This window comes from Molossus molossus, unplaced genomic scaffold (assembly GCF_014108415.1).
Source record: "Molossus molossus isolate mMolMol1 unplaced genomic scaffold, mMolMol1.p scaffold_m16_p_1, whole genome shotgun sequence".
NCBI lineage: Eukaryota > Metazoa > Chordata > Mammalia > Chiroptera > Molossidae > Molossus > Molossus molossus.
The window spans coordinates 80,702,209-80,725,054 of NW_023425344.1; the positions used below are offsets into that span (position 1 = coordinate 80,702,209).

Consider the following 22,846-nt stretch of genomic DNA (forward strand, 5'->3'; position numbering starts at 1 on the left):
GCTGTAAAATGGAAATCCTCAGATATGAAATCCATTTCTTAAATCAATCATATATGAAAAATATAATACTAATACTGTGAGTTAAAAGACTATAAAATAAATGTCTTATAAATATTAATTAAAACTTAAACCACCAAATTTTGTGAACAGAAAAACTCTTCATGACTTGTGACTGAGCATTTCAGATAAACCTATGTTTTTCAGGTATTCTCAGTGAAGTTTCTTCACATAAATAGAATAGTGCCATCAACTGGGCATATTTGGGTACCAAAATCACATAGTATTCTTTTAAATATATCCCATTTCTAATTGCTTGAGGATATAGCTAAACACTTAAAATATATAGTTATAGATAAAAATTGTAAATACTATCAGATTATTAAATCACATGAAGTTTTTTGAAACTTAACTTTTTAAAGACATTACTTCGAAACAAACAAAAATACTACTTCCTCTCCCTGCAAAAAAAAAATCTAAATGGCCAATTGGTGTTAAGATATAATATGTATGCATGTAGTAAATACAAGCATGCTATGCTTATAAACAAAGAGAACTACCCTAAGTAAAGTAGGGAACCAGCTCTTTCCTCTATATTTGCCCCCTTATATCACATACCAACATATATATTATATATAGCAAATTCTACTTTAACATTTACTTACAAACACTTTTTAAAATAATTTTTTATGTTTCATTACAGTTGACATACAACATTATATTAGTTTCAGGTGTACCACATAGTAATTAGACATCTATATAACTTATAAGTAATCACCCCAATAAGTCTAATACCCATTTAACACCATACTAGTTATTACAATATTATTGACTACATACCCTATGTTGTACTTTACATTCCCATGACTGCTTTTATAACTGGCAATTTACATATCTAAATCCCTTCCCCTCTTCATTCATCTCCCCAAACCCCTTCCATATGGCAACCATCAAAATGTTCTCTGTATTGATAAGTCTGTTTCTGTTTTGTTTATTTTGCATTTTAGATTCCATATATAAATAAAATGATATGGTTTTAGTCTTTCTCTGTCTGGCATTTTACTTAGCATGATAACTTCTAGGTCCATCCATGTTGTTGCAAATGGCAAGATTTCACTCTTTTTATGGTTGAGTACTATTCCACTGGATATATGTACCATATTTTCTTTATCCATTTGTCTATCAATGGACATTTAGGCTGCTTCCATATTTTGCCTATCGTAAATAATGCTGCATTAAACATAGGGGTGCACTGTCTTTATAAATTAGTGTTTTGGTTTTCTTTGGATAAATACCCAGAAGTAGAACTGCTGTGTCCTTCTTTGTCTCTTGTTATAGTCTTTGTTTTAATGTCTATTTTTTCTGATATATGTATTGCTACCCAGTTTTTGTCTAATTTTTATTTGCATGAAATATCTTTTTCCATCCCTTTACTTTCAGTCAGTATGTGTCTTTCAATCTGAAGTGGGTCTCTGTCTCTTCTGGACAGCATATATGTAGGTCTTGTTTTCTTATATATTCAGCCATTCTATATTTTTGATTGAGCATTTAATCCATTTACATTTTAAGTAATTATTGATAGGTATGCAGTTATTACCATTTTCTTCTTCTTCTTCTTAAAGATAACCATTATTATTATTATTATTAAAAATAACCCTTTAATAATTATTGTAATACTGGTTTGATGGTGATGAAATCCTTTAGCTTTTTCTTGCCTGGGAAGCTCTTTATCTAGTCTTTGATTCTAAATGATAGCTTTGCTGTGTAGAATAATCTTGGTAGTAGGTCCTTACTCTTTAACACTTTGAATATTTCATGCCAATCCTTTCTGGACTGCAAAGTTTTTATTGAGAAATCAATTGACATTCTTATGGGAGCTCCCTTGTAGGTAATTAATTGCTTTTCTCTTGCTACTTTTAATATTCTCTCTTTGTCTTCAACTTTTGCCATTTTAATTATAATGTGTCTTGGTGTGGGCCTCTTTGGGTTCATCTTGTTTGGGTCTCTCTGTGCTTCCGGCACTTGCATGTTTTTTTTTCTTTGCCAGGATAGGGAATTTGACTGTCATTATTCCTTCAAATAAGTTGTTAATTCCTTGCTCTCTGACTTTCCTCCTAGTACCCCTATGATGCAAATGTTGATATACATAATGTTCCCCCAGAGGCCCCTTAAACTATTCTTATTTTTTGGATTCATTTTTCTTTCTGCTGTTCTGATTGGGTACTTTCTGCTACCTTGCCTTCCAACTCTTTGATTCGATCCACTGCTTCATCTAATCCTACTGTTGATTCCTTCAAATGTATTCTTGATTTCCTTTATTGTATTCTTAATTTCTGTGGTTTTTCTTTTTTTATGTTTTCTATCTCCATTTTTATGTGTCCTATCTCTTTGTTAAAGTGCTCAGTGAGATCATCCACTCAACCCCACCCGGTGGCCATTGAAATGCAAATTGAGGCACACTAACAACCAGCATCTGCCCCACCCTCGGGATATCCCCTTATGCTGAACACCTGAGGGAGTTTTTCACTCAACTGAAAAGCCAAAGCTCTTCAAGTAACTGCTACTGATAAACTCCAGGCAAAAAGCTAGAGGATAACTGTACCATTCCTGGGCTAGCAACTCTAACCAGGAGAGTAAGACTTGACAGTGGTGTTTAATGTGGGTCCTCCCTGCCTCATCCAAACCCAGGAGAGGGAGCCACAAACAACAGAACACCAACACCCACAGGAAAAATTTGGCAGGCTCCAAAGCCCACTATTGATAGCCAAAATGGTGAAACACAGAAACAAAAGCCAAATGAAAGAACAAGAGACCCCTACCGAAGAGGAGATAAATGAGCTGCAGTTGAGCAAGTTAACAGAACTAGAATTCAGAGCCAAGATCTGGAGGAAGCTCAATAGCATGTGTAAGGACATGAGCACCATGAGTAAAGAAATAGAAATGTTGAAAATCAACAAGTTGGAAATTAAAAACCACGAAGAAAAAAAGAACAATGACATATCAGAAATAAAGAACACACTGGAAGGTCTAAAAAGCAGAGTAGAGGAAGCTGAGGACCGGATCAGTGAATTAGAAGACAGGGTAGAAAATATCAACCAATCAAAAAACAAAAAGGAAAAAAATGATTAAAAAACAGGAAGACAGCTTAAGAGAACTGTGGGACAACTGGAAACGTAATAATATTCGCATCATAGGAGTCCCCGACAAAGGAGAAATTGAGCAAGGGTTTTAGAGAATATATTCAAAGAAATAGTGACAGAAAACTTCCCTACTTTGGTGAAGGAAGAAGGCATTCAAGTTCAAGAAGTACAGAGAGCCCCAAGTAAGAAGAACCCAAACAGGCCCACACCATGACACATAGTAATCAAACTGCCAAAAATTAAAGACAAAGAGAGAATCCTAAAAGCAGCAAGAGAGAAGCAACAGGTTACCTACATAGGAAACCCCATAAGGCTCTCAGCTGACTTCTCACAAGAAACACCACAGGCCAGAGTAATCAAGGTCATGAAAAACAAGGATCTGAATCGAAGACTACTCTACCCAGCAAGGCTATATTCAAAATAGAAGGTCAAATAAAGAGCTTCCCAGACAAAAAAATTCTAAGGGAATACATTAGCACCAAAACCAGCACTGCAAGAAATGTTAAAAGGACTGCTGTAATTAGCAGGAGAAATGGGAAGAAAAATAGAACCACACTAAACAAAAATGGCAATAAATAAGTACATGTCAATAATCACCTTAAATGTAAATGGACTGAATGCTCCCATAAAAAGACACAGAGTAGCTGATTGGATAAGAAACCATGACTCATCTATATGTTGTTTAAAGAGACCCACCTCACAACAAAAGACTCACATAAATTGAAAGTGAAGTGATGGAAAAAAATCTTCCAAGCAAACGAAAGCAAAAAAAAAGCTAGGGTAGCAATACTCATATCTGATAAAATAGATTTCAAAATGAAGGCCATAACTAGAGACAAAGAAGGCCACTACATAATATTGAAAGTATCTATCCAACAGGAAGATATAACCTTGATAAACATATATGCACCCAATATAGGAGCACCAAAATATATTAAAAACCTTCTGGAGGACTTCAAAGGAGAAATCGATAGGAATACAATCATAGCAGGGGACTTCAACACCCCGCTGACATCACTGGATAGATCCTCTAGACAAATAATTAGCAAGGAAACATAGACTCTACATGAAGCACTAGACCAAATGGATTTAATAGATATCTACAGAGAATTACCCCCCAAAACTACAGAATTCACATTCTTCTCAAGTGCACATGGGACATTCTCAAAGATAGACCACATGTTAGGGCACAAACTATGTCTCTACAAGTTCAAGAAGACTGAAATCATATCAAGCATCTTCTCAGATCACAATGGCATGAAACTAGAAATCAACTGCAAGAAGAACACATAAAGACATTTGAACACATGGAACCTAAATAGCATGTTATTAAACAATGAACGGGTCACCGAGATCAAGGAAGAAATAAAAAACTTCCTGGAAATCAATGAAAATGAAGACACAACAACACAAAATCTATGGGATGCAGCAAAAGCAGTTCTGAGAGGGAAGTTCATAGCACTATAGGCCTACCTCAAGAAGCAAGAAAAATCTCTAATAGACTATCTAACCTCACAACCTAAAGACTAGAGAGCAAACAAAAAGAAAACCCCAGAGCAAGTAGAAGAAAGGAAATAGTAAAGATCAGAGCAGAAATAAATGACATAGAGACCAAAAAAATAAAAATAAAAAATCAAAGGATCAATGAAACAAAGAGCTGGTTTTTCGAAAAGATAAACAAGATTGATGGTCCCTTAGCTAGACTCACCAAGAAACAAAGAAAGAGAACCCAAATACACAAAATCAGAAATGAAAGAGGAGAGGTAACAACTGACAACACAGAAATACAAAAGATCATTAACAACTACTATGAACAATTATATGGCAACAAATTAGACAATCTAAGCAAAATGGACAAATTTCTAGAAACACATAGTCTCCCAAAAGTGGATCAGGAAGAGATAGAAAACTTGAACAGACCAATAACAACAGAAGAAATTGAAGATGTAATCAAGACTCTCCCAGCAAACAAAAGCCCAGGCCCAGATGGTTTCACAGGGGAGTTTTACCGAACATTCAACGAAGAAGTAATACCCATTCACCTCAAACTATTTCAAAAAATTCAAGAAGAAGGAAGACTTCCAAACACATTCTATGAGGCCAGCATAATTCTAATTCCAAAACCAGAAAAAGACACAACAAAGAAAGAAAACTACAGGCCAATATCCCTGATGAACACAGATGCCAAAATCCTGAACAAAATACTGGCAAATCGGATCCAGCAATACAACAAAAATTATCCACCATGACCATGTGGGATTCATCCCAGGGATGCAAGGCTGGTACAATATTCGCAAATCCATAAATGTGATACACCACATAAACAAAATGAAGAATAAAAACCACATGATCATATCAATAGATGCCAAAAAAGCTTTCGACAAAATCCAGCATCCATTTCTGATAAAAACGCTCAGCATTGTGGGAATAGAGGGATCATATCTAGACATAATGAAGGCCATATATGAAAGACCTACAGCCAACATCATACTCAATGGGCAAAAACTAAAAGCATTTCCCTTAAGAACAGGAACAAGGCAAGGATGCCCACTTTCGCCACTCTTATTTAACATAGTACTGGAAGTATTAGCCACAGCAATGAGACAGGAAGAAAATATAAAAGGGATCCAAATTGGAAAGGAGGAAGTGAAATTGTCATTATTTGCAGATGACATGATAATATATATAGAAAACACCAAAGACTCCATCAAAAGTTTATTAGACTTAATAAATGAATTTGGCAAAGTAGCAGGAAACAAAATTAACGTCAAGAAATCGATGGCATTCTTATACACCAATGATGAAGTCACAGAAAGAGAAACTAAGAAAATAATCCCATTTACCATTGCGGCCAAAAAATTAAGATACCTAGGAATAAACTTAACCAAAGAAATAAAGGACCTATTCTCAGAAAACTACAGGTCATTGAAAAAAGAAATAGACGAAGATAAAAAAAAGTGGAAGCACATACCCTGTTCATGGATTGGGAGAATTAACATAATTAAAATGTCCATATTACCCAAAGCATTCAACGCAATCCCCATCAAAACAGCAACGGCACACTTCACAGAATTAGAACAAGTACTTCAAAAGTTCATATGGAACCAAAAAGGCCTCGAATAGCCACAGCAATCTTGAAAAGGAAGAACAAAGTTGAAGGGATCACATTACCAGATTTCAGGTTATACTACAAAGCCACTGTAATCAAAACAGCCTGGTACTGGCACAAGAACAGGCATATAGACCAGTGGAACAGAATAGAGAACCCAGAAATGGACCCAAGGCAATATGGTAAATTAATATTTGACAAAGGTGGCAAGAGCATACAGTGGAGTAAAGACAACCTCTTTAATAAATGGTGCTGAGAAAATTGGACAGCTACTTGCAGAAAAATGAAACTAGACCATCAACTCAAAATGGAAAAAGACTTATATGTGACTCATGAATCCATAAAAATCCTAGGAGAAACTGTAGGCAACAAAATTTCAGACATCATACGCAGCAGAATTTTCACTGACACATCACCTAAGGCAATAGAAACAAAGGAGAAAATGAACACATGGGACTACATCAAACTCAAAAGCTTCTGCACAGCAAAAGATACAATCATCAAAACGGAAAGGCTACCCACTGTATGAGAGAGCATAATTGCCAATGATATCTCAGAGTTAATTTCCAATACATATAGAGTGCTCATACAACTCCACAAAAGGAAGACAAAGAACCCAATTAAAAAAATGGGCAGAGAAACTAAATAGACACCTCTCCAAACAGGACATACAAATGACTAAGAGACATATGAAGAAAGGCTCATCATCACTAATCATCAGAGAGATACAAATTAAAACAACAAAGAGGTATCACCTCACACCTGTCAGAATGGCCGCCATCAAAAAATCATCAAATAACAAATGTTGGCGAGGGTGTGGAGAAAAGGGGACTCTAGTGCACTGCTGGTGGGAATGCAGACTGGTGCAGCCACTATGGAAAACAATATGCTGTTACCTCAAAAAATTAAAAATTGAACTTCCATTTGATCCAGTGATTCCACTTCTAGGAATATACCCTAAGAAGCCTGAAACACCAATCAGAAATAATATATGTACCCCCATGTTTATGGCAGCACTATTTACAATAGCTAAGATCTGGAAACAACCCAAGTGTCCATCAGTAGACAAATGGATAAAATAGCAGTGGTACATATACACAATAGAGTACCACGCAGCTGTAAGAAAGAAAGATCTCTTCTCTTTTGAGACTACCTGGAGGGACCGGGAAAGTATCATCCCAAGCGAAACAAGCCAAACAGAGAAAGACAAGTATCATATGATCTCACTTTTTTGCAGAATATAATGAACACAACAGTCTGAGGAATGGGGTAGTCCCAGAGACGCGGAAGTGGGGTACAGACTGACAATCCCCAGAAGAGGGGATGGTGGGGGAGAGATAAACCACAGAACTTATATGCATGTAAGCATGAATAGTGGACATGGACAACACAGCTGGGGACAGGGTGGGGAGGGAGGGGGAGGGCGAATTAGTGGGGGGACAAGGAGAAACATCTATAACAATAATAAATTAATTAATAATAAAATAAAATAATTAAAAATAAATAAATTAAAAAAACAATTCCATTTATAATTGCATCAAAAGGAATATAATATCTAGAAATTTAACAAAGAAGGTGAAAGACCTGTACAAAAAAAAACAAACATGTAAGTCATCAATGACGGACATTGAATAAGACACAAATAAATAAAGATATATTCTGGCCCTGGCTGGCATGGCCTAGTTGGTTGAGCATTGATTGTCCCATGTATTGAAAGGTCACCAGTTTGATTCCAGGTCAGGAGACATGCCCAGGTTGCAGGTTTGGTTTCCCTGCAAGAGGCAACCGATTGATGTTTCTCTCATATCAATGTCTCTCTCTCTCTCCCCCCCTCCCCCTCTCTTCCTCTCTCTCTAAGAACAATAAAAATCAATAAAAACATATTTTAAAAATAAAGAAAAGATATTCTATACTCATTAACTGAAAAGTTAATATTGTTAAATACACCATATTTTCTAAAGTAATCTAATTCAATTCAATATCTAGCAAAATTCCAATGCTATTTTTCAGAAAAATAAAATAAGCAATCCAAAAATTTGTATGCAACCACAAAAGACCTTGAATAACCAAAGCAATCTTAAGAAAAAAGAACAAAGCTGAGCCCTGGCCGGTTTGGCTCAGCGGTTAGAGCGTTGGCCTGCGGTCTGGAGAGACCTGGGTTTGGTTCCCACTAAGGGCACGTACCTCGGTTGCAGTTTGTCCCCAGCCCTGGTTGGGTCGTGTGAGTGGCAACCACTCGATGTGTCCCTTTCACGTGGATGTTTCTCTCTCTCCCTCCCCCTCCCACTCTATCTGAACAAAATATCAAAAAATGTCCTTGGATGAGGATAACAATAAATAAATAAATAACAAAGCTGAAGGTATCACATTTCCTGACTTCAAACTATATTACAAAACAATAGTAATTAAAACAATATGGTATTGGCATACAAACAGACTCATAGATCAATAGAGCAGAATAAAGAACCCAGAAATAAATCCACATATACATGGTCGATTATATAAGACAAAGGAGCCAAGAATATGCAATGGGGAAAGAACAAACTCTTCAATAAATGGTGTTGGGAAAAGTGGACAGTCACATGCAAAAGAATAAAGCTGAACTACTATATTACACCATTTACAAAAATTAATTGAAAATGAATTAAAGGCTTGAATGTAAGACCTGAAGCCGTAAAATTCCTAGAAGAAAACATAGGCAGTAGGCTCCTTGATATCAGCCTTGGCAATGGCGTTTTGGATTTGACACCAAAATCAAAGGAAAATATATAAACAAGTATGGCTACATCAAACTAAAAAGCTTCTGCCCAGCAAGGGAAACCATCAGCAAAATGCAAAAGCAATTTAATAAATGGAAGAAAATATTTGCAAGTCATATATCTGATAATTGGTTAATATCCAAAGTATTTAAAGAACTCATACAATTTAATAGCAAAATAACAAAACAATCTGATTAAAAAATGGGCAGGGAATCAGAATAGACATTTCTCTAAAGACATACAGATGGCCAACAGGTACATGAAAGGTGCTCAGCATCACTAATCATCAGGTAAATGCAAATCAAAACCACAATGAGACATCACCTAATACTTGTTAGAATGGCTATTATCAAAAAACAAGAGATAACAAATGTTGGCAAGGATGTGGAGAAAAGGATACTGTTGTTGGGAATGTAAACTGGTATCATCACTATGGAAAACAGTATAAAGTTCCTCAAAAAATTAAAAACAGAACTATCAAAAGATCCAGCCATCCCTCTTCCAGTTATTTATTGGAAGAAAACAAAAACACTTACTTGAAAAGATATATGCACCCCCATGTTCACTGCAGTATTATTTGCAAGAGCCAAGATACAAAAGCAACCTAAATGTTTATCAATGAATGAATTGATTAAAGAAAATGTGAGATATATATACATATATATGTGTGTGTATACACACACACACACACACAGACACACACACATATATATAAAATGCAGCCATTAAAAAAGAATAAAATCTTGCCATTTGTGACACCATGGACAGACCTCGAGAGCATTATGTTAAGTGAAATAAGTCAGACAGAAAAAGACAAATACCATATGATCTCATTTATATGTAGAGTCTTAAAAAAAACAACAACTCATAGATACAGAGAACAGATTGGTGGTCGCCAGAGGTGAGGTGTATAGGAGCAGGTGAAATGGGTGAAGGGAGTTAAAAAAAGTCCCTAGTGCTCTCTTACGAAAAAAAGAAAAGATATACCAATGATATCTATAGCAAAGTTAAGTCAGTTGTGTCTCTTCTTCTCCCTATCTATGGAAATCTGGCTGGAGTATTTGCTTCAAGGAATAACTGCAGACATCTACAATAGACACACACACAAACAAACAAAAATACATACAAACACATACACAGGAAAGAGAGTGACTTCCACACCCAAACATTCCTTGCACTGACAATCCTGGGGTATCAGCCTACACAGCTGCTTCAGGCTAGCACAATGTGAATGAAAGCATGTCTACTTACAGAGACTTTCAAATTCTAGATGAAATGCTATGTTCCTAGAAAACATAAATATCCATAGTTCCAGAAAAAGTCATAAGCCCAAACTGGACAATAACCATCGGAATAATTAAATATAAGGGTGGGTGGGGAGTGCATGCCCTAACCCCAAAAGGCACTGGGCCCAGACTGTTTTATGGGTGAGTTTGTCTCAATAAAACTGATCATCTCTATTTTATTTAAATTGTTCCTACACATTTATCTTTGGAGGCAAAGAAATGTGGACTTGAATAAGTCTGGGGCAGGCTAGCTCCCTGCAGGCTCAATTTCAACCATCCCACATAGAAAATAAATGAATAAATAAACAGTTTATACACGTTAAAAAAAACAAAAAAGCCTCCTTCATTCTGTGAGATGAGCACAAACACATATATACATACCAAATGCAACAAGCTGGGTTCTATGGGCCAAATCTGTCTTGCCAATGATTATGTATAGGTAACATTGTAATTGCTGAATATAAATGTTATGAGACCCAACATCCATTCTCCTATTACCACCACCTCCTCTTCTCTCTTTGTGAGCCTCATGTACTTTGCTCAATTTTTTAAAACAAATTTGGTTCCTCTAGGCATTTGAGTTTACAATTCTTATCAGAGACTAATTACACTTGTGAATATGGTATTTCTAATTCTAATTAAAATATTAGCAAATCAAATCTGGCACAGAATAAAAGAAGAAAGCATTATTAACCATTTAAAGCTTATACTAGGACCAGGTTATCATTAGAAAATTAATTCACAGAATTCACTATCTTAATATATTTTTCAAAAGAAAAGAAGTAGCATACCAATACATCATCTAATATACAGATTCACAACCACTGGGGATCCATGGATGGGCTCCAAAGTGCCTGTGACAACCTGCAATTGTCAACACAATAGTGGTGTATGTGTGGGAGTTCCACAACACATTAGTTCTCAAAGAAGTCCAAAACCCATGAATCCTTTCAAAGGCTGCAGTATTACAATGGACTACTTAACTCTGCATTAAAATGATATTGCTGAAGGCTGCCCTAAAATAAAGAGCATGAAGATATATCATACTGCCCTGGCCGGTTTGGCTCAGCGGTTAGAGTGTCGGCCTGCGGACCCGAGAGACCCGGGTTCGGTTCCCGCTAAGGGCACGTACCTCGATTGCAGTTTTTCCCCGGCCCTGGTTGGGTTGTGCTGGTGGTAACTACTCGATGTGTCCCTTCACGTCGATGTTTCTCTCTCTCTCTCTCTCCCTCCTACTCTATCTGATCAAAATGTCCAAAAAAAAAAAAAATGTCCTCAGGTGAGGATAAAAAAAAAAAAGGATCATACTAATATTCAAACTGATCCAGTTTTAAAACAAGTTCTTAAATTCCGCTGCATTAAAAACCATTACTTACTGCCAAGACGATCTCTCGGATGTTTTTCACATACAGTTTCACATAATCTGTGACGTAGGTACTCATGTATTCGATGTCTACGTTATACCAATTCATCATCAGCGCCGCTTCATTTTCGTTATTCCCACTCCATATGATGATGGAGGGATGAGATTTCAGTCTCCTGATCTAAAATGAAGAAAACATCAAATAATTTCCGAATGCTCAACATAAAAAAAAAACCTCAGAGCTGTAAGATTCATAAAATGATAGCCATAGAACTTTGCACATGAATTTTTATGTGCCAGAAAACTCATTAGAAAATGGCTAGTAACTTTATCTGTGGGAATACATTTTAAGAAGTCTCTGAGATTCTTTTTATCTAGATTTTATTAACACCACTAAGATAGAACTCCTCTTCTCTGCTGTGTAAAAACAGAAGAAAGTATAATCCCTTTTATAAAACAAGAAAAGCAAATCAATCTCATCATTATCTGACTCACCACAAGGTTCTAAGAAATACAGAGTGCAGGAGACAAGAATGACATGAAAGGGTTAGTTGTCTCTAGAGCGAGCTGGAGCTTTGTGTGAAGAAACAAATGAGGCAGAACAAATACTTTGGCTGAAACAGGTATCGAGGCTCCCACGCAGTCTCCACCAAGGTCAAAACCCATAAGGACTAGAGAAGTTAAAGACAAATATAAGGAATATTCTAAAGAAAAAAAAGATGAGGGCATCAAGAAGATGTCTCCTGAAATAAGTATCAATGTCATTCCCAAGAAATTAATTAAGGCTAAGTTAGTTAGCGAATCTACCTAAAACCCTGCCAGGCTTAAGAATTGAGGTCTGCATGACCCAGGCTCACTGTGGGCCGGCCCTACATAAGCTGAAAAGATCCAGTTCTTCTGACACACTGGGAGATATACCCCAATACAAGAGGGAAATTAAGCCTTTGGGGACAACAGAGGGAGTCAATGGTCAAGAGAAATTCTTTTGGAACATGTTTTAGCAACACGACCTCGTTAGCATTTACCATTTCTCTTTCACCAGTGATGGATCACAGCCGATGTTTCCACTGTGGTCTCCATGCAAAACGCTAAGTAATTCACACATGATCTAGAGATGCATTAAGGATGTATTAAAGAGATGCACCTCATTTTAAATAACTAACATCCTGCCCTGGCCGGTTTGGTTCAGCAGTTAGAACGTCGGCCCACGGACCCGAGAGTTCTGGGTTCGGTTTCCGCTATGGGCACATACCTCAGTTGCAGTTTGTCCCCATCCCTGGTTGGGGTCGTGTGGGTGGCAACCACTTGATGTGTCTCTCTCATGTCAATGTTTCTCTCTATCTCTTCTTCCCTCTCTTTCCCTCCCGCTCTTTCTGAAGATAAATGCAAAAATGTTCTCAGGTGAGGATATAAGTAAATAAAATAAATAACATCCTGTGTTTTTCTAAACCAGCCTTATGACCAGTATTTCCTTTATTTGCCTCTACATACACCCAGGTAAGTGAGGGCTGCTACCAGCGCTGACTGGCATGTTTATGGTGCTGATGAAAACACAAATCCAAACACTGAAGAGGCAAAAAGCTTCAGTGTCTCTGTGACACTCTTCAAACTGACCTAGAATTTTATGGTAAGCTTCACTTTAAAATGGTAACAAACTCTGTACTAAAAGTTACCCTCTTTAATAATACATCAAAGAATAGAAAGCATACAGATATCGTATTTTAATTATTTGTATAAAAGAAAATTAAAGATAAAATTGAAATGTTTGCAACTTATACAACTATCATGAACATTTTAAAAGTTCTTCCTTCATCCAGCCATCTATCTACATGGTGAACTGTCCAGCCAGGGGATGGGGGTCCAGAGGGGAACAAGCTCTGGCCCCAGGGAGACTGCAACTTTGCAGGGCGGATAAAACCTGAACAAGCCATTCAAAGTGTGATGTGTGTCACCCTGGAGGCTCAGTTGGTTAGAGCGTCATCCCGTACACCAAAAGGTGATGGGTTCAATTCCTGGTCAGGGCACATACCTAGGTTGCAGGTTTGATCCCAGGTCAGGGCACATACAGGAGGCAACTGATTGATGTTTCTCTCTACATCAATATCCCACCCCCCTTCCTCTCTCACTAAAATCAATAAAACATATCCTTGAGTGAGGATTTAAAAAAAGAGTGTGATGTGTGTCACAAGGGCAAATGACCATATCTAGATTTGCTGATTTATAAAGGTTTTTTCCAGAGGAAGCCATGCTCAAGGTGAGAGGGGCCAGAGGAGAATGAGTGAGCTGGTCCACAAGGGAAGGTGATGGGGACGGTGTTCAGGGCACACAGCGCGGGAGACGGTGCTTGACGAGGTGGAGAAGGGACAGCGCCTGCTGAGGATGTACCTATAGGGCATTCGTGTGTAATCACCAGGAGACAAGAAAGAAAACTTTACCAACCACCCAAGAGTCTCTCACAAACCCCTTCCCAATCACAGTCCCTTCCTCATTCCAAAATAGCCACTATCTTGACTGTTATAGTAATTACTTCCTTGTATTTCTTTTGTTTTGTTTTCTTCATGCAAATACACCTCCACTATAATTATACACTCTTGTATTTTAACACACTTCATGAATTTCAACCCACTGACATTCTTATTCCTATTAAACTTCAAATTGTCCCACTTTGGGCTGGTCAGAGTCTCATCAAAGTTCTTTTGCATATCCTTAATAGCTCCCTTGTTGTATGTGTGTCCAAATATTCCAGGATAATCTAGTAATTTCCTGTCCCAGACCTGAAATCAACCAATTCTCTAAGCCCTTCTCTTAATGGAAAGTGTTATTTCAATGTTACTAGGTTGTTCATTGTTTCTAGGCCTTTTCAGTGAATGGAGCTGGGATATAATCACTTCCTTGCATTTACAGATCTGTAAATATAAATACAAATGTGTATATGTGGAATGCAAAAGAAATCAAGGAGTCAATCAAAAATCACTTTAAGTTTTTGACCCGAGAAATTCAGACTGGCATTGCCAATGACTGGAAACTGCAGGAAAAGCAAGTTCGGGGAAGGTGATATGAGGTTGTTTTGGACATGTTACATTTGGGACGCCTGTTAAACCTCCAAGTGTAGGCCCCAAGTAGGTAGCTGGATATAAGAACCAGGAAATCAGCAGAGAAGTCAGGGCTCAGGATAAATCTGAAAGTCCTAAGGTGGTCAAGTCATGAGACTGGGTGGAATTACCTAGGGAGACAATTACCTGACTGTGAGTTTTCATGAGATTTAGGAAAGAGAACAACAAAAAGAAATGAGGAGAGGTTTAACAAAAGGCAGAACTAAAACGTAAGCATTTTCCTCTTTCTTGGAATGGTGATTACATACCTGGTAAGCAACTTCTGTTCTCACTGAACTCATGAAGCCCCGATTAGTTGGATAGAGGGCACAAGCAAACATAAAATCCTGCCATACCTAGAGCAAAGGAGATAAAACGCAATAAAGCACTTCCATAGATTTTATCACAGAAAAAACGTCTTCACTCTGAACTGTGGGGATCCTCCTTCACGCAGATGAAAACTGAAGTCCGCCTGATGCGTGGGATCATCTGAGCACTTCTATGTGTGAGGCACTGGGACAGGGATGCACCCCATGACTTCCCAGAACTGCACACAGCTATAGGGAATCCTGAGAGGAGAAAATGTTAAGTAGGCAGGAAAGAGAAAATAAGAAAGGAATAATCAAATAAGGAAATAGTGAGTGTGTTGAGGGGGTTATAAAACTCAAAATGAAGCTCCCACTTCAGACCCTTCTCCCTCCAAATTCACTCTCATTTTCACTGAGAATTTTGTACTGAGAAATGGACCAGACTGTTAAGAAACATATGTTGTTTATAAAGGAATTAAGTTTCCATGGCCAGAACAATTACTACATGGACATGTTAGTACCAACACCACATAAGCTCATTCCCAGGGAGGCTGTCATGACACAGTGGTTGTGAGCACGGCCCCAGCTCAGTGGTCCTGAGTGGGAATTCGGATTCCATCATAGCCCCACTGTGCACGTGTGCGCGAGTTTAACCTCTGCACATGTCAGTTTCCTTCTCTGTAAAATGTGGATACAGAACAACAATAACCACCCCAGAGAATGGGCATGAAGTTGAAATAAAATAATAGATGCAGAGCACTGAGAATAATGCCTGGCACTCAATGAATATTACAGAATATTGTCCCATCATCATGGCCATCAGCATTATCAATATTATTACAAGTACTACTCTTCTATGGAGAGCTTTCCAGTTTAGAAGTGTTATACTAGAATTAAAAGTAGACTTCCTGTGCGTAACCCACACTAACACAAAACATTTTCAGAGTACTTCAAACAATATTAAGCACACCTTTATTTTAATTTTATTACTTTTCTTTTCCTTTAGAGCTTGTTAGTGCGCCTTAAAGTTAAAATTTTAAAATATCTTATTTTCTTTTTTATGCATACTCTCAAATCACAGTGAAAATAACAAAAATATATACTTATCCATAACTGCTATAGAGAATGTCTATCACTTAAAAATAATTAAGTCATTAGGATATTTGCTATCAACTGTGGGCCAGGGTTCCTAAGATGCCATTTGTTCTTTTGCAAAAAAAATGGAACATCATTCCTGACTCTGAGTAAAGAAGGAATGAGCAACATCACCCTCTCAGAATACCAAAAAGGTAACATATCAAGAAATAAAATGCTGTCAACTACTTACCATTATTCCCAGTTCATCACAGAGTTCATAGAACTCATCACGCTCATAAATACCTCCTCCCCACACCCGAAGAGTGTTCATGTTGGCATCCACAACAGAATGCGAAAGGAGTGATAACCTGCAGAGAAGTTTTAAAAACAAACACTAATTTGAAAATTTGGGGATGTTAAAAACAGATTTAAAAAACACACTGTGGTTTATAAACACTTTAAATGTCTGTTAGAAAAACACATTTTAAAATTATGATGGTTTGGATATAATGTTTAATGAACAAAGTGAGAGAAAATTATATACACATTAACTATAACCACATAAAATACACAAACCTAGAAAATTTAGTGATATTGTCTCCACTTTCTAAATTTTCAGAAACATTATTATACTATTTTTAAAACTGAATTTTGGTTTTAAAGTTATTCCTCTAGAAAAATACAGTTGTAAATTGCATGTGTTAATGTTATATAACCATTTCAAACTATAAGACAAAAGTCAGCCTGGCCGGTGTAGCTCAGTGGATTGAGCATCGTTTCATGGACTGAGAGAGAGGTCCCGGTTCAATTCCCTGTCAGGGCACATGCTGGGGTTGAGGGCTGGATCCCCAGTAGGGGGCGTGCAGGAGGCAGCGAATGGATATTTCTCTCTCACACTGATGTTTCTATCTCACTCTCCCTCTCTCTCTCTAAAAAATCAATGAAAACATATATATTTAAAACAATTTTAAGACAAAAATCAAAGTTTAAACATTAGTACCTAGCTAGCTTACTCTTATCTCCCCTTTGTTTTACAATTCTTCTAGTCCAGTAGTTCTTCCTCCAGGAAATTTCTTTTCTGTTTTTCCAATTCCTATTCATATTACCTTCAGGAAAGTCTAGAAAGGCACAGCCACTTTGAGAGCACGTACACTCCATCTCTAGAACAGTGCCCAAAAAGAAACAAAAAAACCGATGACAGGCCAGCCACGGACCCGGAGCATCGTGCTCTCAGCAAAGGGGCCATGGGCAGGTTTACTAATTGGCCCAGCTGTGCTGTACAGCTGTCACCAAAACTAGCCAGGAAAGGAAAAGAGCATTTAAAAGGAAGAGAGACAGCTAATTATCTGTGCCTATATCTGGAGAATAATTTCATTTTAATATGAAATTCAAGACAATATACACATTTTGAAGTAAAAGAAAATACTGCAAATTTGGGCAAAATTAAAGTTTAGTTACCAACCACATCTATATTCTAAACATCTAACAATATACTACAATGCATATTAATACATTTGTAAATAAGTTAAACGTGTTTATTTTCACTTCACGAAGTTTAGCTTCAGTCTTCAGTATCACAAAGATAGCAGTTTACATACCCAATAAAAAATATTACTTTCTTATATTGTTGTATTCTCAAAGCTTCAGCAAAATACTTTAAATCTTTTCCTAGATCTAGAATTTTAAAGATCTTCTTAGTTCTTTTTATTATGGTACAAGTAAAGGGATATGCAACTATCTTAGCATGAAGAGGTAAATATGGGTTTTCATTTTTTAAAAGTATGAATAAAAATAATTAAGGTGCTCTTTGAAAAGCTGGGGAGAAAAAGAAACAAATTTAATCTCTTATAAATTCGTTTTATTTTATAAGTCTCTATTTCCCCTCAGTTCCTTCCACTGGAACAAAATAAATAAATAAATAAATAAGAATGAGTAACTCTTAAGCTTTGTGTCTCTGTTAATAAAATAGAAATAAGAAAAGAAAGATGATAACTTACAAGTCAGAGGTTACTCGATCCTGGAACGAATCTGCTGGGATCCAGTTTGATCCTTTCAGAAATATGGGAACTCCATTAATTTTGAAGTAGAAACTCAGACCAGGAGACCCTTTTATAGGCTCTTGTATCAGTTCCACTGTCCTAAAATAAATCTATTATGAACAGAATTAAATATTAAAAATCATATTGAAAACTAAGTAAAAGATTTCTTTAAAAAATGAAAGCAAACTTTTGAACAATTTACATGAGCACAATTTCCTATTTGCTATGAAAGACTTAGTGTGTAAGTGCACATTTCAGAATATATATATATAATTTATTGCCAGGTTTGTTTTTTTCTCTTTAAACAAAATGTAGAAGCTATTAAAAATTGAACTATACTGAAGTCTTCCTCATGAAATAGGCATTTGTAATTATAACAAAAGAAATGTATTTGAAGATAACAGTATCACACATGGATAAAAGATCTGTTCAGGGTGCAAGACATACCAATAGAATTTAATGTAACAGAGTAAGAAGAATTCATTGAAATGGCTTCAGATTCCACACTGCAACTAGTTTTTTATTTTATTTTATTTTATTTTTTTATCCTCACCTGAGGACATTTTTTCCAATTTTTGTACAGATAGAGGAGGGAGGGAGGGAGGGAGGAAGAGAGAGAGAGAGAGAGAGAGAGAGAGAGAGAGAGAGAGAGAGAGGGAAACATCGACGTGAAGGGACACATCGAGTGGCTGCCACCCGCACGACCAACCAGGGCCGGGGACAAACTGCAACCGAAGTACGTGCCCTTAGCGGGAACCGAACCCGGGTCTCTCCGGACCGCAGGCCGATGCTCTAACCGCTGAGCCAAACCGGCCAGGGCGCAACTAGTTTTTTAAAAACCACCACTTGTTAAGTTCTAGTGCAGTACCAAATAATACCCACAAATAGTCAAGCAGTTTGAAATGGCTACTCCTCTATTCCTCAACATAGTGACGTCAGATTCCCTGCCTATGTTTCAATAAAAACAACATATAGTCGCCCCTCACCACTTGGCGCTTGGACTTTCGGGGCTTCACTTTTGAAAAAACCGCCATAGAGTGAAGCCCCGAAAGTCCAAGTGCGAAGCGGCGAGGGAGGACTGTGTATAAATAAAGAATCCTACTTTGTGGAAATTCATTTATCGCGGTAGAGTCTGGAACTGATTAACTGTCATAAACAAGGGCCAACTGTACTATGTTCCAATAAAACAATATATTGCAAAAAGAATGAAGAAGCAGATAAGAATCCAGATGTCTCCTATTAAGACTTTAAAGATATCTGCACCCTGGCCAGTTTAGCTCAGCAGTTAGTGCGTCGGCCCGCGGACCAGAGAGTCCTGGGTTCGGTTCCTGCTAAGGGCACGTACCTCAGTTGCACTTCTCAAATATTCTGAAAAATCAGGGGAAAATGGCTGAATGATAGTGAACAAGGTATCATTTGATCCACTGCATTAGAACTAGCGTCCAGTTCTTGGTGAAGATGATTGGGGTATTGACCATTGCTACTTTGATTTCTCTGGGCAACGTGAGATTGGCACTTTTTGTGTTTCTCCTGGCACTGCTTCAAAATGCGGTTCCTTTTTTCTACATAAATGTCCATTTCCTTACATTCTGTTGTTGCACAGTAAATAGATTTCACCTTAATTCCTGTGCACTTATCTTCAAAGAGTTTTAAAGCTTGGTATTTCACTATACAGTATGTTTTCGAGGCAGATTCCAGCTATTTTCAAATATGTTGGTATCTGATTAGGCTCACGTAAAATTCTACACAAGGGGAAAAAAAGGTAATCCAGAAAAGGAAAACTGCACAGACAGAGGACAAAACCTGAGCTGATTCATGTGTCCACATTTTCTTTGGATCACACAGTACTTCAAAGTTGAGATTAACTTCTTAAAATTTAGCTTTAGCTTTACTGTGCCCTAGTTTCATAATGAGCATTCCATCTTGCCCAGAAATGATATTCTGCACTTCCTCTAAATGATGAGATGAGATTTAAAAGAATGAACAACATTTTTCCGAAAGTCCAGAAAACGTCACACAGAAAGAAATGTTTCCAAAAGAGCAAATTTCACCAGGTTCAAAGAGCAATTTCCAGGAGGCAGAAATAAAAATTGGGATTAATCTCTGATTTCTGTATGTACTCCACTGTGAATAGGTCATATTGCAGCACTCTGACAGCGCTGACCACAACAGAGGTTTAGGAAACATTTGTTTTAAGATAGCTTTTGTGAGTTCAGCAGCAGTACTTCCAGAAATAAAAGAATGACTACCACTTTCTATATGGACATATCTATTAACACACATCTGATCTCTGTATGAAGCATCAGAAGTGCTATTAAAAAAAATTCCAGGAAGTTCCCAGAAGGAGGCAGAGTAGGTGAAAGTTACACTTACCTCCTCCCAGAACCAAATCAGAATTACAACTAAATTATAGAACAATCAACCTGAATAATCAACTGGAGTATCTGACAGAACTCTTAGAGCCAAGGATTTACAGAAAAAGCCACATCAAAACTGGTAGGAAGGGCAGAGACATGAAAAGGGCTGACCTACACCCATGTATGGCAAAGGCTTTCAAGAAGGTCCAGGCAGACTCAGGGGTATCAGACAAACTGAGTTGTGTGTCATTGGAATGAGAACCATTTTTTTTCACTGTATGCCCAACCAGCACCACCATTCCTATGCAAATTCCTCCCTTCACACAGCCAAATCTTAATCTGTTTTAATCTGATGAACTCTACTGGACTCACCCTGATGACTCCGTGAGACAAAGATCCACATGCCCAGGCAGGTGGCGGCTGGACTTAGTATACCCTGAGACTTTTGCTAAGTGGCCTCAGACTCAGCTCTGGCACCAAGTTAGAATATGTATCAACCTGGTAAAAACCACTTGCTCCTTCCTGGCAACTCACTGCCAAACTATCTCACTTAACTCATGTATGGCCAGAGGTTCTTTCACTGACTGAGCCTAACAGGCAGCTGGCAGGTGGAGGCAGACCTTAGGGACCAAAACAAATAAAGTAAGGCAACCAAAATACAGAGACAAAGAAACATACCCCAAATGAAAGAACAGGAGAAAGCCCCAGAGAAAGAATTAAATAAAATGGACACAAGCAAGCTACCAGATTCAGAATTCAAAACAATGGTTATAAAAAATGCTCAAGAAACTTAGAAGAATGAATAAACTTAGTGGGAACTTAAACAAAGATATAGTATAAATACAAAAAGGACATAGTAACCATAAAAAACACTAGTCAGGCCCTGGCCGGTCTGGCTCAGCGGTTAGAGCATCAGCCTGCGGTCCTGAGAGACCCGGGTTCGGTTCCCGCTAAGGGCATGTACCTTGGTTGCAGTTTGTCCCCGGCCCTGGTCGGTTGTGCGGGTGGCAGCCACTCGATGTGTCCCTTTCACATCGATGTTTCTCTCTCTCTCTCTCTTCCTCTCTCTCCCTCCCACTCTACCTGAACAAAAAAAAAATGTCCTCGGGTGAGGATAAAAAAAAAAAACACTAGTCAGAAATGAATACAATATCTGAAATTAAGAATACACTAGAAGGAATAAACAAGTGACTAGATGAATCAAAGGATTAAATTAGCAATTTGGAAGTTAAGATAGGAGAAAATACCTAATCAGAACAGCAAAAAGAAAAAAGAATTTTTAAAAAAATGAGAATAGTTTAAGGGACATCTGGGACAATGTCAAGCATAACATCTGCATCATAGGGGTACCAGAAGGAGAAGAGAGAGAGCAAGGGATTGAAAACCTATTTGAGGAAATCATGACTGAAAACTTCCCTAACCTAGTAAAGAAAAAATAAAAAAAGACGCAGAAGTTCAGAAAGTGCAGAGTGTCCCAAACAAGATGAACCCAAAGACACCCACACCAATACATATCATAATTAAAATGGCAAAAACTAAAGACAAAGAGAGAATCCTAAAAGCAGCAAGAGAAAGACAGTTACTTACAAAGGAGCTCCCGTAAGACTGTCAGTTGATTTCTCAATATAAACATTTCAGGATAGAAGCGACTGGCATAAAATATTCAGAGTAATAAAAAGTCAAGACCTATAACTAAGAATCCTCTACACATCAAGGCTACCATTAAAAATTGAAGGAGAAATAAAGAGCTTCCCAAACAAGAAAAAAAACTGAACAAGTTCATCATCACCAAACCCGTGTTACAGGAAATTTTAAAGAAACTTATTTAAGAAGAAAGGAACAAGGAGTAACATAAATATGTATAATAAAATGACAATAAATATGTACATATCAATAATCACTTTAAATATAAGCTAATTAAATACAGTAAAACCTCGGTACTCGAACATCTCCCATGTCAAACAATTCACTTCTCAACCCAACAACCCTTTCATGCTGATACCTGTATGAGTCACACATCTCTCAAGTGACAAAGGAGAGAGTACACAAGTATGAGTCAGTTTACCACTAAACCCCACATTGTTAACATCTCAGGAAACTGCTGTAAATATTTTTTAAGGTTGTTTTTTTGTTTTGTTTTGTTTTGCTTTTGTTGCTGCTTGTTATTATTCAATTTTCATTTTTTATTGTACATTTCTTTTTTTGTTAAATTTTCATTTACATTTCATGTCCTTTTCGTTTTTCATGATCATTTCTGCTACATTCTTTGTACTTTTCTGTATATGTGTTATACTTCACAATAAATAAAAAATAAAAAGA

At 37.2% G+C, this 22,846-nt stretch overlaps 1 protein-coding gene and 1 pseudogene across 2 annotated transcripts in view; one reads left to right on the plus strand and one right to left on the minus strand.

Annotated features, from left to right (window-relative positions):
- Positions 1-22,846, minus strand: part of MANBA (mannosidase beta) — a 119,988-nt gene that overhangs the window by 33,252 nt on the left and 63,890 nt on the right. For both annotated transcript variants that reach the window (XM_036262523.1, XM_036262524.1), the window contains exons 8-11: positions 18,129-18,280; positions 16,382-16,499; positions 15,016-15,102; positions 11,668-11,835 (exon numbers count right to left, since the gene is read on the minus strand). In XM_036262523.1, coding sequence (XP_036118416.1) covers positions 11,668-11,835; positions 15,016-15,102; positions 16,382-16,499; positions 18,129-18,280 — 525 coding nt within the window. The remainder of the gene's footprint in view (positions 1-11,667; positions 11,836-15,015; positions 15,103-16,381; positions 16,500-18,128; positions 18,281-22,846) is intronic.
- On the plus strand, positions 10,478-10,577 carry LOC118622516 (annotated as a pseudogene).